The 15046-nt window shown below is 41.2% G+C and overlaps 1 protein-coding gene and 1 long non-coding RNA gene across 4 annotated transcripts; one reads left to right on the forward strand and one right to left on the reverse strand.

The window, feature by feature from the left end:
* Nucleotides 1–6: 6 nt before the first annotated feature.
* On the reverse strand, nucleotides 7–7748 carry nr2f2 (nuclear receptor subfamily 2, group F, member 2). Of its 3 annotated transcripts, none has more exons than XM_008412367.2 (3): nucleotides 7229–7748; nucleotides 2124–2651; nucleotides 7–310 (listed from the first exon to the last, which is right to left on the reverse strand). In XM_008412367.2, exons 1-3 carry the CDS (start codon nucleotides 7266–7268, stop codon nucleotides 36–38), a joined length of 843 nt encoding a protein of 280 aa, XP_008410589.1. In that variant the 5' UTR covers nucleotides 7269–7748; the 3' UTR covers nucleotides 7–35. The 3 variants fall into 3 exon arrangements, with proteins under 3 accessions (XP_008410589.1, XP_008410587.1, XP_008410588.1); XM_008412365.2 differs by lacking the exon at nucleotides 7229–7748 and adding an exon at nucleotides 3567–4807 and having other exon boundaries at nucleotides 2124–2669; XM_008412366.2 differs by lacking the exon at nucleotides 7229–7748 and adding an exon at nucleotides 3567–4806.
* LOC103466646 (uncharacterized) lies at nucleotides 4973–10695 on the forward strand. Its single transcript, XR_533967.2, has 2 exons — nucleotides 4973–6930; nucleotides 10204–10695. It is a non-coding gene; the product is annotated as an uncharacterized LOC103466646 (long non-coding RNA).
* The last annotated feature ends 4351 nt before the right edge of the window (nucleotides 10696–15046 follow it).

The following is a 15046-nucleotide window of genomic DNA, read 5'->3' on the forward strand; positions in this document are numbered from 1 at the left end:
CACCCCCCCGTTCAAGTTCGTCTCTTTCCTGGTTTTTACTGAATTGACATGTAAGGCCAGTTAAAACTGCTCCCCGACAGCAACATATCCCTGATGAGAGTTTCAATGGGGGTTTTACCTACCAATCGGACGAAAAATAACTGTTCTATGACCGAGGAAGAGACTGTGCGGAGGGAAGGCAAGCGGAGTAACAACTTCCCAAACCGTGTTGGCTGGTTGGGATACTGGCTCCGAACATATTCCTCCAGGGCGCACTGGGACTTCTCCTGCAAACTTTCCACATGGGCCACATCTGAGAGGCCACAAGCATCTGAGAGGGAGGGAGGCGGGGAGTGGGGGGGGGTGGAAAGCAAATAATCATTAATAAAGTGTTCCTCTCACCAGGAGCTTGGTCACCACTGAGGTGATATAATAAATAGCTTTAAAATAAATATTTTTAAAATGCAAAATATGTATTTAACATATCCACAACACAAATCTTTAAAAAAAATTTTTTTTTTTTACAAAGTAACTCCGCCTGACTATATATTATACTATTAAAGAAAATGCAAAAAATAAAGTAACACAAAACACGTCATCATCGTAAAGGCAGATGATTAAAAAGCCATCTCTGCCTCCTTCTTTCGTCGCTTTCTGTTTCTCTGACTGCAGCCATTTAAAAGGCGAACTAAATAATTAAGCATATTCATCGCTGAACGCAGTGTTTTTTTTTTTTTGTTTTTTTTTTTTGGTTTTCTTTTTCTGATGGCCCCATCTTTCTCGGAGCAAAGAGAGAAGTGGGGCGGGAGGGAGGGGGGGCTGGAGTAGGGAAAGACACGGAGACCTACTGACCTTTAGTGAGCTGAGATTTAAGCAAAAGCAGGAAAAAAAAAAGAGAGGGAGCTCATAGCCTACGGAATAGCCGTCATACTGTACCGTCAGAGACTCATAATGTGGATCTGCGCTGCTGTTGCATGTGGGCGGCAGCTGATAATGTGCCAAAAAAACACTTGTACGCGCATTGGTTAAGTTTGTAAAGTTTATGCATGACAACAGGCAAACCACCGAGGAAGCAAAAAGGCGTGTCACTCAAGCTTACAGCTCATGTTGGGACTCAGGTATGCGGAGAAGACAAATTGTGGCTTGATAGCTCTATAAAAGCCTAATACTAAAGTTCAACGAGCTGAAAATGTGATATTTCTTTTAAATGCCAAGACAATAGCAAACCGCGGAACACGGAGGCTGGTGGAGTGCAAGGTCTCGTTTAGAGTCTAGTTTGCTGCTTTTCTTGCATTGTCTCGTCTGTAGCTGCGGCTAATGTAAGAAAATAGCTGGAGGAAGTTTGGGTCATGACCCCGCTCCTGGAGCGACTCCAGAAGGGCCTAGAAAACCCCGTTAAAAAAAGGCGCACAACCGCATACTAATAAATATTTAATAATAATAATAATAATAATAATAATAATAATAATAATAATAATAATAATAATAATAATTAGAAAGCAATCACTACTCAATATCACACTCTGCTGCATGAAAGATGCATGGAATTTTTATTTTTTTTGCATTAGTTTACTTAAGAGTCCTGCGCGTTTCTGTCTCATATGTCCCTGGATGACATGAGAGCGCTGAAAACCTTCGCTTTGCTCTTATATACGTTGTGCAAATGGGACGTTAAGGCTCGTCTTTCCTAGCCAGCTCCCTCCCCCTTCTCCTTTTGGAGCCTGACATCATTTATATCTGTCATTTCCTACAAACAAGACGTGGGGTATAAACACATTGATAAATGGCTGGAGAACAAAAAAAAATCTGCAGGTTATTTGATATTGTATTATAGATTTTTATGATGCTTATGGCAACTGTTAAAGGGTTGTGTTTAAGGCAGACTGTTTCCTTGTCACCGCACCCCAGTGTGTCTTATAAATCAGTTCTCTAATTGTGTATTTATTTCAGTAGGTGAGCACGTCCAAAAAGCAGCTGAGTGAGTCCAACACTGGAGCTTTAAGCTGATGTCACACGTGCAACAGCCTTAAACCAGTTGCAGATACATATTTGGGTCAGCGTTGCTTTGGCTGGCGTCAGTGTGTGCAGGTTAGTGACATTAACGCACTCTGTGAACTTTGACTGCGCTTGTCTATTGTTCTTACCTGTGGTGAAGAGCACAATTGCCTTTAAGCAGCTATATTCGGCAGAGTCAACGTGCAAAGCTTTGAGCTTCTCCACTTGCTCCTGGAAGATCCTAATGTGGTCCATAAAGGCCACCACTCTGTCCGCCGACATTGGGGAGGCGTGGAGGCCAGCCGCCGCCAGGAGAGGAGCCACATGCAGGGGCATGGAGCACTGCGCGGCGTTGAGTACGAATAACTCACTCCACGTCAACCTCAGCAGAGCCACCTGGTCTGTGATCTGCAGGTCCGGGAAGAAGGGAATATTCCTGGCCCACTCCACGGCGCTGAAGAGCATCCTGGCCGCCAGCTCGCAAATGTTCTCGATGCCCATGATGTTATTGGGCTGCATGCACTGGCTGCCGTAGCGGGACGTCGGGTAGGGCTCCGCTCTCAGCAGAAGAGAGATATATCCGGATAAGTAGGAATGGCAGTGGAGTGGGTCTCCATTTGTCAAGGCGAACTGACCGTGGTGTGGCTGTGTGGGTGGCACCCGTCCCCTTTGCACGGCTGCAGTAAAAAGAGAAACTACAGATATTGAAGCCTGAATTCTACTAAATCAGAGATTTCCGTTTAGAAATACAGAAATGTAGACTAAAAGTGCAGAGAAAATACATGTTTAAAAACAGCACGTTTACAGTTCATCAACACACACAGACATACACTCGCTGGGTTTAACGCACACAACCATAAGGTTGTAATAAAACACATTACGCTCTGAATAATAAAAATGTGCCATTTCGCACACATTTTTCTATCAGCTACAGCAGCATTAGCTGGCTGTGAAGGAAACACAAAGACAGACCTTGCATGTTTAACCCTTAACCTACTTAGCAATCCATCTCCATTTTACACACACACACGCAGGCCTATACTTTCGCTATTTCTTATATGTACATATTTCCCAGGGCTTTTCTCACATTTGTTTGGCGTTGCACGTTTTACGGTAATGTCCAGCTTTAGACACAGAGAGAAATAAAATAAAGCGACAGAGATGTAGCCAGAGCACGCTATCCCATAATTCGCCATATCAGCGCAGGAGGCTATGTAGTGTAACATCTATTCGTGGGGCTGTCTGCACGCGAATTGAATTACAATAATATTAATAATAATGATAGTAATAATAATAAAAACAAGACCACGGCCATTTTTACATTGTTTTAAACGCAGCTCTGCGTGGAGCTGGACGTGAAGCGGAGAAAGAAAGCCTGGTCTCCAGCACAACACAGAGAGCGGCTCCATTGCCTGCTCCTGCCGCACACCCTTGCATGGAGCAGTCGGGGGGTGGGGGGGGGTAGTGGGGGGGTTGGAAGAATAGGAGAATGGGACTATGGAGGACGACATAATAGCCTAAGCGTTCGTGTCGGGTGGTCTGCAAACGCACAAGCACACACACGGATTAGGAAAACCAAAAAATCCCAATACCTTCCCGTCTCATGCCGACTTTAAGGCATTTTTTGAGGCGGCAGTACTGACACTGATTGCGGTGGTGCTGGTCGATCGGACAATTCCTGTTGGCGCGGCATGTGTAAGTGAGGTTCCGCCGTACGCTCCGCTTGAAGAAGCTCTTACAGCCCTCGCAGGTGAACTGGCCGTAGTGCTTGCCGCTAGATTTGTCCCCGCACACCACGCACTCGATGTGCTGCGGCTGCTTCTCCGACTGCTGCTGCGACGTCTGGTTCGTCGGCGTGGATTGCGCGTTGTTCGGGGGTCCCTGCACCGGAGTCTGAGGGGTCGGTGGGGCGATCTGGGAGGCTGTCAGGTTCAGCTGGCCCGGCTGAGGGGTGGGAAGGGATAGTCCTCCTTGGGTCTGCGAGGAAAGGGCGCCTTGGGTGTCAGCCACATCGTCCTGGGAGCCTCTCCACGCTACCATTGCCATATCTATCAGTCAACGGAGAGAAACTTTTTGTCTGCCGTGTTTGCTGCCCGCGGTGGAGAATGTCTCAAGGAAAAACTCGGGGGACTGTAACAGCCTGGCGTTTGGATCCACTCCGGATCTCCCGAAAACTGTCGGCTTTATTGCTGTTGGAGACGCCCGGGGAGGCACGCTTTCAAAACTGATGCGACGGCGAGCTGAGCGGCTGCCTTGCGCTTAAAGGCCAAGTCCAGGGGCGCTTACAGTCAGCCATCCAGCACACCCATCAATGGGAGGAAAGGTAGGCTGAATATGTCAAAAAGAACCAACCGAGGTAGCATGGGACTGTTCTGGGTATGATGGAGCAGGCTCCCAACAGCAGCACGCACAAAAACACACACGCTGTAGCAGCTCTACTGTCAAGTTCCAGCACAAGTCTTGAAGGAAAACCAGCCAAATGATGACCAAAAAAAGAAAAAAGAAAAAGAAAAAATCAGAATAAGCAGCGTCTTCTTCCCGTTCCTCCTCGTGAGGTTGCGCCAAGCAAGCGCGCAGCTGAAGCTCTGTGTTTTGAGAGCTTGGAATATGAAGACAACTCTCTTCCCCCTCCAAAAACCAAAAGCAGTAAAAACAAGAAACCTAAAAAAAAAAGAAAAAAAAAAAAAACAAAGATCACAACCTACAAAACCTCCTCCGTGCGTTGAAAAATAATAGGAAAAAGCAGCGGAGAATCAAAGTGATCAAATATGTTAAAAAGGCGGAGGTTAGGAAGTGATTTGCGATTGGTAGGAGCCGGGCTGGCAGAATGCTTTCTCTCTGATCAGCTCACTGAGCTCTCTATATAGTGAACTTTGACACGACTGCTGCAACTTAGCACACGTTACCATGGAGATCGGCTGCCATATAAGGAAGGAGAGTGTGTTTGACTGGTCAGAGCTCAGGGACCTCCCCCTGAACCCTATTGGCTAGTCGGCACTTGTGCTACTTGGTACCTTGCCAGAGCCAGCATGGAGGTCGAGAGGAGGGCCGCTTGGTCCTAAAAGGAGACGTTTTCCGAAAGAAAGAGCCACCAAAATCCCCCAGACTATATGAGATATAAGCCTGCACACATATAGGTCCACAAAGCTTTAGGAATTACGTGAAGGAAAAAAATAATAATTTCCTCCTCTTGTATCCGGTTGCAGTATATTAAACATGCTGGAAAATCCAAGGATGTTCCAGTTCCTGAACATGGATTACACTCTAAAATGTTTGTTGTTGAAGTATCACCGTTTTGCTGTCCGTTTAATGTTAAAAATAATGCTGCTGTGCCATTTACGACAGTGGAAAGGCTTTAAGTTCCTGCAGAATTCAACATCAATTGTTTTTGCTGTAAATGTTTGCTATAATTCGTGCTCCAATTCGATTTTACAACCCAGGGCGTGCAATACAGAATTTGTTTTCTGTAGCTTAACCAAAAATGCTCAGTTTAGTCATGAGCAGATGGTTTAGTTTAGGTTATATGCAGTATTCTAAAATACAGCAGCTTAGATGTTGCACTGGAAATCTAAATGTGAGATAAGGTAAACATTACAACGTGCAGAACCGTTAAGAATGCATCTGTTTTACCACGACAACTTTACAGTGACGTACTTTGAATTGCTTTCAAAGTAAAACTTTTTGTGAAAACAGCAACAAAAACAGTATGCAGTGTGTATTATCATGTTACAAGACGCAGAGATGGCTCATATTATGAGCCAATAAGTCTCTCTTACCAAGTAAGGTTGTTGCTATTTTTGAAAATAATTCTGCACACTTTTTTGCACAAAACACGCATCAAATTCCGTTATCCTCGCTCACTGAAGTTGCAGTGGTTCTATGCAGGTTTAAAAGGTTGTAAGTGCTCCTAACCAGGCGCTGTTTATCACAGTCGTAAAGATGTTATGGCAGTGCACTGAAATCCTCTGTCTGCACATCCCAGAGGCAACAAAGATCTTTCCCCCTCTAATTCAACTGGGTCACAAGGGGCCAAAATCTGGTCCTCCAAAAGTCAAATCTTTGTCTACATGTGGTCAAAAAAAAAAAAAGAAAAAAAAGAAAAAAGCACAGAGATTGCATCCAAAACTATAAATTTATCACTACATGTCAGAAGCCACCACCATGCAGGACAGGCGGCGAGACGACATCCTGGGAAATAAAGCGAGGTGTCATTTGTGGAGATACTTCCTGACTAAAGACATTCTGCAGGAGTAAATGTCCATTTAAAAATTCAACTCATTGATGCGGACGGTTTGCATGTCCAAAAGTGTTAGTGATTGTAGGGATAAATGAGCATTTCCAGTCTTAAAAAAAAAAAAAACAACAACAAAAAAAGCAAGAAGCAGCAAAACTGTTTCACTTTGAGTGTAGCTTTGAACTGCAGGTGAAACTTCACAGCCGTGGAGATGAACTTCCAGCCAGGTCAGTGTGTTGGGCGACAGAGAGAGCAGCCCTATCCACCAGCATTGTCTCAGGATGTATTACAGTATATGGGTGCCCCCTAGCGTATGATTTTTTTCTCTCTCTTCAAATAAGATTCAATTTAGAGGAGCCATCCGAGACGGAAACAGCTTCAGTCTCGTCTCTCGCATCGACCAACCAAACTAACGAGCTGCAGTTTAAACTGATGACTGTTTTAATTTCGCTCAACACAACCGTGGATGGGAGGGAAAAAGCTCTGATAGCTGCAGGAGTTGGATTTACTTTTGCACATTTTTTTCCCCCTCCCCGCTACCTTTACTAATCCCAGTGGTTGTTTCAAACCGAATTACATCAAATATTGAGAGAAATTAGCCGAATATATATATATATATATATTTTTTTTTGCTTGCATTATTATTTTTTCGTTTACAGATCCAGCGAAAGTGGAAACGATCCCAGAAGACGCTGCGAGGATCCAGTTTCACATAGAAAAAGGTGAGTGTTTATAATTCTTAATTATGATGCATTTTTTTTAAGCACCGTTGCTTTATTTATCAGCTTCAATTCAAAACGTTTCCCTTTAAAATAAGCTGCAAGAGCTGCATCAGGAATCTATACGCGAATCGTATTCCAGCGCCTGTGCAGCGAACACGGACTTTTTCCACCCCCTCATTCATTAATTTCTAAGATAACCGCGATAAGTCTTGCAAAGTTTGCAAACAGCCATTCATAATTTATTTTTTATTCAACATTAATAGCGAGTCAGGAGGCTGTATTCTCATAGCAAACCTACCAAATGCAAATGCTGCTGATTCGTCCGTAGCGGGATGCATCTTCCTCTCTCCCCTCTCTCTCTCTCTCTCTTATTCAGATTAAATTTAGTCTTCCCCTTTTCGACACAGTGCTCAGACTGATTCCTCTCCAACCCAGTCGGGGAGTTTGCATGCACCAAAAAGAAAGGCTCGCTGTTTATTGGAAACGATGTGCAATTGTCTGCTGTTGCTGCTGAGGATGAGCGTGCGAAAACTTTTCGGGGAGCCGAAACAAGCAACTGATTCACGTCATGTGCTGCTGCTGCTGCTGCGTGAAGAATTAAGAGGAAATGCAGCCTAATAGGTTGAAGTGTCGTCCGAGCAGAACAGCATGTGTGATGCCTTCTGGAAACGACAAGCAAGCCGGGGAAGGTCAGCAGCGAGCGGCAAAGATCCTGTGCGCCTTTTTCTCTCCTACAGTAATGTGGCCGAAGCGCGCTCGATCGCCGCTGCTTTGTGTGGGCAATGCTGAGGGGAGAGGAGAGGAAGAGAGGGAGAGAAGGAGGGAAGAGAAGGAGGAGGGGGTTGGGGGGGGGGGTGCAGCCAGAATAGACACCTGTCTTTAAGTGGGGCGAGTTAGTAACGCGGAATTGTGCATTTTTGCAAATTAAATGAAAATTGCAATTGCAATTTGAAAATAAGCCACCATGCAATTTTGGACTAAAATTTAAATGCAACTAATATAAATTGAATATATATATTTTTTAATTCAAATACGACAATATATGCCATACATATTGAAATCTGGATTATTATTATTAATATAAGTATTGCAACAATTATTTTATGGAATGTGTGGGATGCAGAAACATTTCCCAAATACTCTTTTTTTCCCCCCCTTTCTCTTTTCTTTTTTCTATTCCCCGGCTTCATAGGTTTCCTCTGCGTGTCGCCTTCAAGCAGAGGATAAAAGTATTAAATGCTCAGCAAGCCACCATGCGCACAACAATAGCGCTGCCCAACGGGATCAGTATCGATTAAGTTGAGACAGAGGATGTCGCCCGCACTAAATATTTACTGATCACACACAAATAGCTGGGTCTTTAACGATTTCTCATGCTCAGGCTGGGGTTGAGGGAGGGGAGAGAAGAAGAAGAAGAAAAAAAAAAAAACAGGACTAAATCACTTTATTATTGTTGGTGGAACAAACGGCGGGTCCTTAATGTGGAAGACAGCAGAGGAGATGTGCTGATTGGGATGATTGCAGTTAAATTAATCGATAGAGCGACGGATAATAGTTGAGATTTACGATCTTGCAAAGAGAAAAAGCTCCACGCGCTGCGTGAGGTGGACATAGCTGGTGGAATTCATACCGTTTAACTGGAAAGGCAGTTTTATTCAAATAGATATGTTCAGAATAAAAATAAAAAGGAAAACAACAATAGTAAAAGTGAGAAAAAAAATATTTAGCGACGGTTCAAGGTCTGTTATTTATGGTGAAAGTTAAAATTTCAATAATAAAAAAAAAATGCGTCTGACTTATTCGTGGCTTCACCAAGTCCTCTTTCATGCAGATAGATGGATTCTGACCCGCAGGTCTCCAAGATCCCGGCCCGATTAACCCTTCCACAGCCGCGTTGGTTCAAAGGTTAACCAGGCTAATCAACTTCAAGAGTCTTATTGAATTAGATGCCCGCGGAATCGGGACAGAAACTCGTCTGTTCCGCTTCAGAACATTTAGAAGAAAGAAAACATTTCAGCTAAACTTAAATGTGGGAAAAAACCTAATAAGTTTCTCAACGATATTTCCCCCAAAATATGTAACACACGTCTTTCAAAAAAGCATCACGATTGGTTGTTTCTTATCAAATGTATCTGTAGTGTTTCGTGACATCAGTCTGCTGCAGAGCTTTCATCGCCTGTCTCTTTACAGTAATATCTGATGGTGATAGATGCTGAGCACTGACCAGTTATTTGAAAGCTGTTGGTTGTGTCTGAATAAAATAAACTACAAATCAATATAATAATTCAAATTATGATAATAATCAATTTTGATTAACATTGATTTTTTGCATGCAGATTTAAAATAGTTTGACTTTTCTTCTAAGATGCTCAGTTTCTCACATTGTGCACCTCTATTGTTAATTAATCATATCTCATGTAAACTTGAGAAAATCTTGAGCACACATCACTAGACATTTGCTTTTATTGTGAAAATTGTGTTTTTCTGCTTTATTCTTGCAGACTACAAAGAAGCATAGTGTTTAGAGGGGGGGTGGGGGTGGGGGGGGTGGGGGTGAGTACGGACATTTAGATGTTTCACTAAATGTAGTCACCAACATAGATCACTTTCAGTCACCGTGTCTGTTTTCCTCTGACGGCTGCCGTCTAAACGGCCAGCAGATCCCAAACACAGTATATCTGTGTTCAATTCACCAACGAGCGATTACAGTGGCAATTTAAACAGATAGGGATCAATTTATCTCAATGATCACTMCTCGGGCTGACTGCCAGCATGCTCTTAATGTATTTGCAAATACCTATTGTTTGAATTATTGCTGCTGGGTCTGAAGTGATCCAAACTGCAGAGGGAAAGATGAGTGGAGTAAATGATGTGATGTTTTGGCAGCTAAAGACTGGATGGATGGAGCGTACACGACGATTACTTCAGGCAGCAGCATTGTAGCAACAATGGCCAGGGGGTCAATGATTTAACTCGAAGGACTTGCTGGGAAAGTCTGGATAGAGGGAATTGTGTGATGAGTGCACTCTAACCTCACAGAAACTACTGCTGAAGTACCCTTTGGCAAAAGCAGCTTAAATCCCATCTGTCCCAGAGGAGCAGCATAGTGACCATCAGTGCAACTTTTGAAGCTGGACCAGGCTCTTGTGTTGTGTGCCTCTTTGAGCCCTCTCTTCTCTTTCTGTTTTTTTTTTTCTTCTGTTAAATGGGTGGGAAGGGTGGGCTGTCCTCTCACCCTCTCACCTCACACTCCTTTTCTTTTTCATTTGCTAGGAGTGAAAAAAAAGTTTGAGAGGAGAGAAAGTCGCGACAGCACTCTGCGCAGAGCCAGACGTGGCTCACATGTGGCCCCCCCCCCAGGCTACAGACGGGGTTTTGGGTTACTGTAACTCAAGGTGTGTTGTGGTTGTAAGGGTGAGTATGTAAAAAGTACACACACGTATGGAGAGGCGCATTTCAGTTTCAGCTTACCCTCAGAGCTTGAGTTTTTATGTTTTTTTTTATATCACTTATTTTCAGGTATAATCAAAAGAGGTGATGATACAGTGATAGAAAACACATATTAAGAGCCATCAAGGACATCAAAGTAATGTTCCTTTTGAACAATATTCACACCATGATACCAATATCTTCTAATAAAATCACCACTTTAGTAGGTCTTGAAATAAAATCAAGGCAGCCATATAAAAAGGACTCGTTGTGGCTTGTATTGTTATATCTGGCAATAACAATATGCAGTTCAAATAAATGATCTCTGTTTAGTCACTGATGTTTCTGAGTTTTTTGTCACATGTCATGTTATTTTGTCACTGGTCAAATAAATTAAAAACTGCTTTTTGGAGGTCAGGGGGGGATTTTCTAAGTTTTGACTGCCTCTAAATTGACTTAACAGATTATATTTCTTTTCCTCTCAATGTCTCAGAGACAATGTTTTGGTAAAAGTAAAGATGAACGATGTGGATGAAGTAAAACTGTTTTGAAATGGTATATTCAAAATTTATCTCCCAGCTGAACTAACATTAGCACGAACAAGTGAAGAAACAATCGGAAAAGAAAAAAAAAATTTCTAAAATCATACAAAGAATTGAGCAAAGGTACAAAAAAGTCCTTCAAGAAACGGGATGTGTCTTTTGGCAACTGGACTCCATGCCGATGGCTCTGAACAAATCTGACAGCTGGAAGCAAAGGCAGCTACCCTTTAATATTTTCTCTGGAATTCTTCACTTCCACGGGAATCAACTTTTAAATCTCAGAGCACAAGTTTTCTTATTAATATTAGGATTTAATTTCATTTGACTGATGATCATTGTTGATTGATGGCGGGAATATAACCACAACGAAACAAGAAGGGAATTTACCAAGACCTCAACAAGAACAGTGGCAAGGTAAGAAGGAAGAAAAGTTGTGTTTTTATGTGAAGCTGACTCAAGAAAAAACAGAATTCATATACATGATCTTTATGAAGAAATAAACATGTTTCTTTTACTTTCAAGTCAAGAACAAATATTGAAGTTGCTCTGTTGATACTAAATTGATTTATTTAACTTACAGATCTTTAAAACAAAATGAATGAAACAGATATTTCAATTGAACAAATAAAGAAAAAACAGGTTCCTACAGACTAAAGTTCTATCTTTCAGATGTTAAAGAAAACACTGGAGTTTTCTCTTTCTGTAAGGAGCTCATCGTAGTACTGCTCCCCCTCCCCTACCTGTTGCCATCCACAATGCATCAGCTGGCTAAAAGAAGGCAACTACACTTTTCTCTTGCTCACAAATATGACAAATCAGACTGTTTAGATATATTGCACCTAAAAAGTCCCACCTACTAAGAAACTGTTCAAACTATAGTTTTATATAAATGCTGTGGTATGATTAAACTATGATATTTTTACTCAAAAATAGCAGCTTGTGTCTGGGCACAGGCATTTGTGTGTTCCAGTTCATGGACAGAATTCAATTATTATGATATGCTCAATCTTCATGGCAAAGATATGTTTAGGGTTTGGGATTTGTTGGGTTAATAGACTTTAATATCAAGACAAGATAAATATATTTTGAAAGATAACTGCAAAATTCTTCCATATTGATTTTAAAAGTATACACTATAACATGTCCCTTTAATAAAAGAAAACAAGAAGATTTTTTTTTTCCCATTTCAACAATGTAAAGTTCTAAAACATGATGCAACACTGATAGGGAACTAACTGTTACGTCAATATCTGCGGCAGTAATACATTTAAAAGCCTGATTGCATCACAGATTAGAGTCAAGGCATTCAGTTTCCAGCATCAGCGGGGGACCTGGGCAGGTGTATGTAAAACCTTACGAACATGAGGAGGTGGTGTAACTATCAGTGCTTACCGGCAAATAAAACACCTGATGCTGACACTCGATAGCTTCTTCAGTCAAATCCGATGATGGGTGTTACTTAAGCTAATTTGGTTATTGAAAAAAGGTTTTCTAAGAATTCAAAGTAAGATTTTGCAAGCATCACCCGGGTTGAGGTGGTTTCTTTATTGCTTATTTTTTTCCTCTCAAATTCTGAGGTATGTACATTTGTCCAACTAGAACATAAACACAAACTGCCTGTTCAAACAAGCTGTAACTGCCACACTTCAAATTGCTTATTTCATGGCCTTTAGGATAAAATAATCTAATGTTCTCTAATATGATTTTCAGTTGGATGGCATGAAATGAGCGCTACACTTTGTCCATATTATCCTTTTACAAGCCAAACGAATAGGTAGGATCACAATGATGCTGCCGTGTTTTCATTGCGGTACATAAAAAAATAAGCACATTTACCAGAACTAGTTACAAAGTTGATTAAAAGTAAGAGAAAATATGAAAAAAAGAACTTGTAGCATAGTTAAAGTGAAGTAGTGAACAAATGGCATCATGAAGATCAAGGAATGAACTACGGAAAACAGAAGAATACTTGTGGAGAAGATTAAAGTGTGGTTAGGTTCAGGTTCAGCCCATCATCTGAAAATACAGTATGAGATAAATGAGTTACCAAGACATGGCAAAAATAAATCATTTTTGAAGAAGACTGCACGTTTTGAACATGCAAAATGCTGTTCACAATAACTAACCTAAACAGAAGGAGAGAGTTACCGTTTAAAATAAAAAGGCTTCAGATTTTTACACGCATTTCATGAAGACCAGCTTTGGGAGAGTTATACTGCTGGTAAACTAATAGGCTGATGCTGAACAGCTGGAAGAGATGTGGTGCATTTTATTACACAACTATAGCCACAGTCACACACAAAGTCAGGTTCGAGTCAGTAAATAACATTACATGGTTTGGATTCTGAGAGGAAGCTGGAGTAAAAAATGTACAGGATGAACATGCAAGCTAATGAAATTATGCTAATTATTTTTGTAAATATCACAATTAGCATGATTTGTCTCAGTAAATGGCAGCGTATAACTTTTGTTTTCCTTAACAACACCTGGTGTCTTTATTTCTTTCATTGTTCATGCTTGGTGAGCTTTGCCTCATTCTGCCATATTTCACCAGTCTCCATCCAGGAAACACAAGTCATGTTGTTTCACACTTCAACACACAGCGTGTTAGAAATGTGTGTTTGCCCTTAAAAGCTGTAAGATATCAACTTTGCTTCATGGATAACTGCCACACACAACAAAAAAACCTTAAACATGCAGTGGGTATTTTTATCAGAACTGCATGTTTTCATTAACTAGCATACATGTTAAGCCCTAGATATGCATTTTTAAAATTGCACTACAGAAGTCTCAGTATACTAAGGAATAAGTATCTGTACTGTAGACAGTACTTGGATGATACTCTTTTTGCACAGATTACAGTATTACATCTATGTAGCATGGCATGGAGGCAATCAGTCCAAGGCTCTACTGAGGTATAAAAGAAACCCAGATAGCTTTAATAGTGACCCGTCAGCTGGCCAGTGTAGCACTGCGATGCCATGGTCACAAGAGCATGTATTGTTACTTTCAGCAGTGTGGGCAGAAACCAAGTTGTGACGGAAACTGAAATGAGCATCTCCAGAAACCCCTTCTGCTGAGAAAAGCATGACGTGCTCCATGTCCTGACCCTGAACTCAGTAACACACTGTCAACCAACTGAAACAACTCATATGGGCCCCTAAGTCATCACTGACTGGGGTAATGTCACATTAAACCTGAGGGGATTTGGATTCTTTGCTTCTCCTCTCTTCCTCCATCCGCTTGGACATTGATTTTCATATCAAATATTAAATGTACTTTTAACTGAAAAGAGACGTTTGGGCCACTCTCCTTAGCCGTAGCCTAGGTCAGAGACTTGTTACATTGTTTCTCATTCAGAAGGGGCTGAACACGAGGAATCCGACACTGAACTGAAGTCTACGCTGAATGGAGTTTGCTTCACATCTTCTCAAGACTGTGGTAGTCTTGTTTGTGTACCTTTTTTTTTTTTTAAATCACATTTTCCTTCCACTGAACTTTCTGTTAATATTCTTAGATAAGACCCTAAATAACTGTCGGTTTGTTTAGCAATGCTCTTATGTGGTTTACCCTCATCATGGTGAGTGATGACTGCTGGACAACTGTAAAGCGATCAGTCTTCTCTGACTGTGAAAGCCTTGATCTTTTCACGTATATATATTCTTTCAATATTGATCAGATGTATTATAGACTTTTTCATAACCTTTATTTTTAGTTTTTACTGGAAGAAAGCTATGAAAATCAAAACATACAACAATAAACCATTAAAATATTTTGCCTTGTGTGCATTGGCAATTTTTAGGTTTAATGATTTGATTATATTCGAATTTAGTGAGATGTCCCTGTACAGAATAGAGTCTAAAACTGTACAGAAGGTAATTTATGCTAGATAATTATATTTTTGTTCCACTATGTTATTAGAAAGCTGTGTTTCTTTACAGTACATTGGTCACTATTTTGCAAGTTGATCAATATCAAAATTATATACAGTGTTACATACAATCAGGGGTGAAAGTAAGGGGGCATGGTAGGGTACTATGTACCCCTAAAAGATATATATATGCTCAAAAAAAATAAAGGGAACACTTCAGTGTTCACTTAAATGTTAAAGTGTTCCCTTTATTTTTTTGAGCAGTATATATATA

The sequence above is a fragment of the Poecilia reticulata genome, linkage group LG6 (genome assembly GCF_000633615.1).
Source record: "Poecilia reticulata strain Guanapo linkage group LG6, Guppy_female_1.0+MT, whole genome shotgun sequence".
NCBI lineage: Eukaryota > Metazoa > Chordata > Actinopteri > Cyprinodontiformes > Poeciliidae > Poecilia > Poecilia reticulata.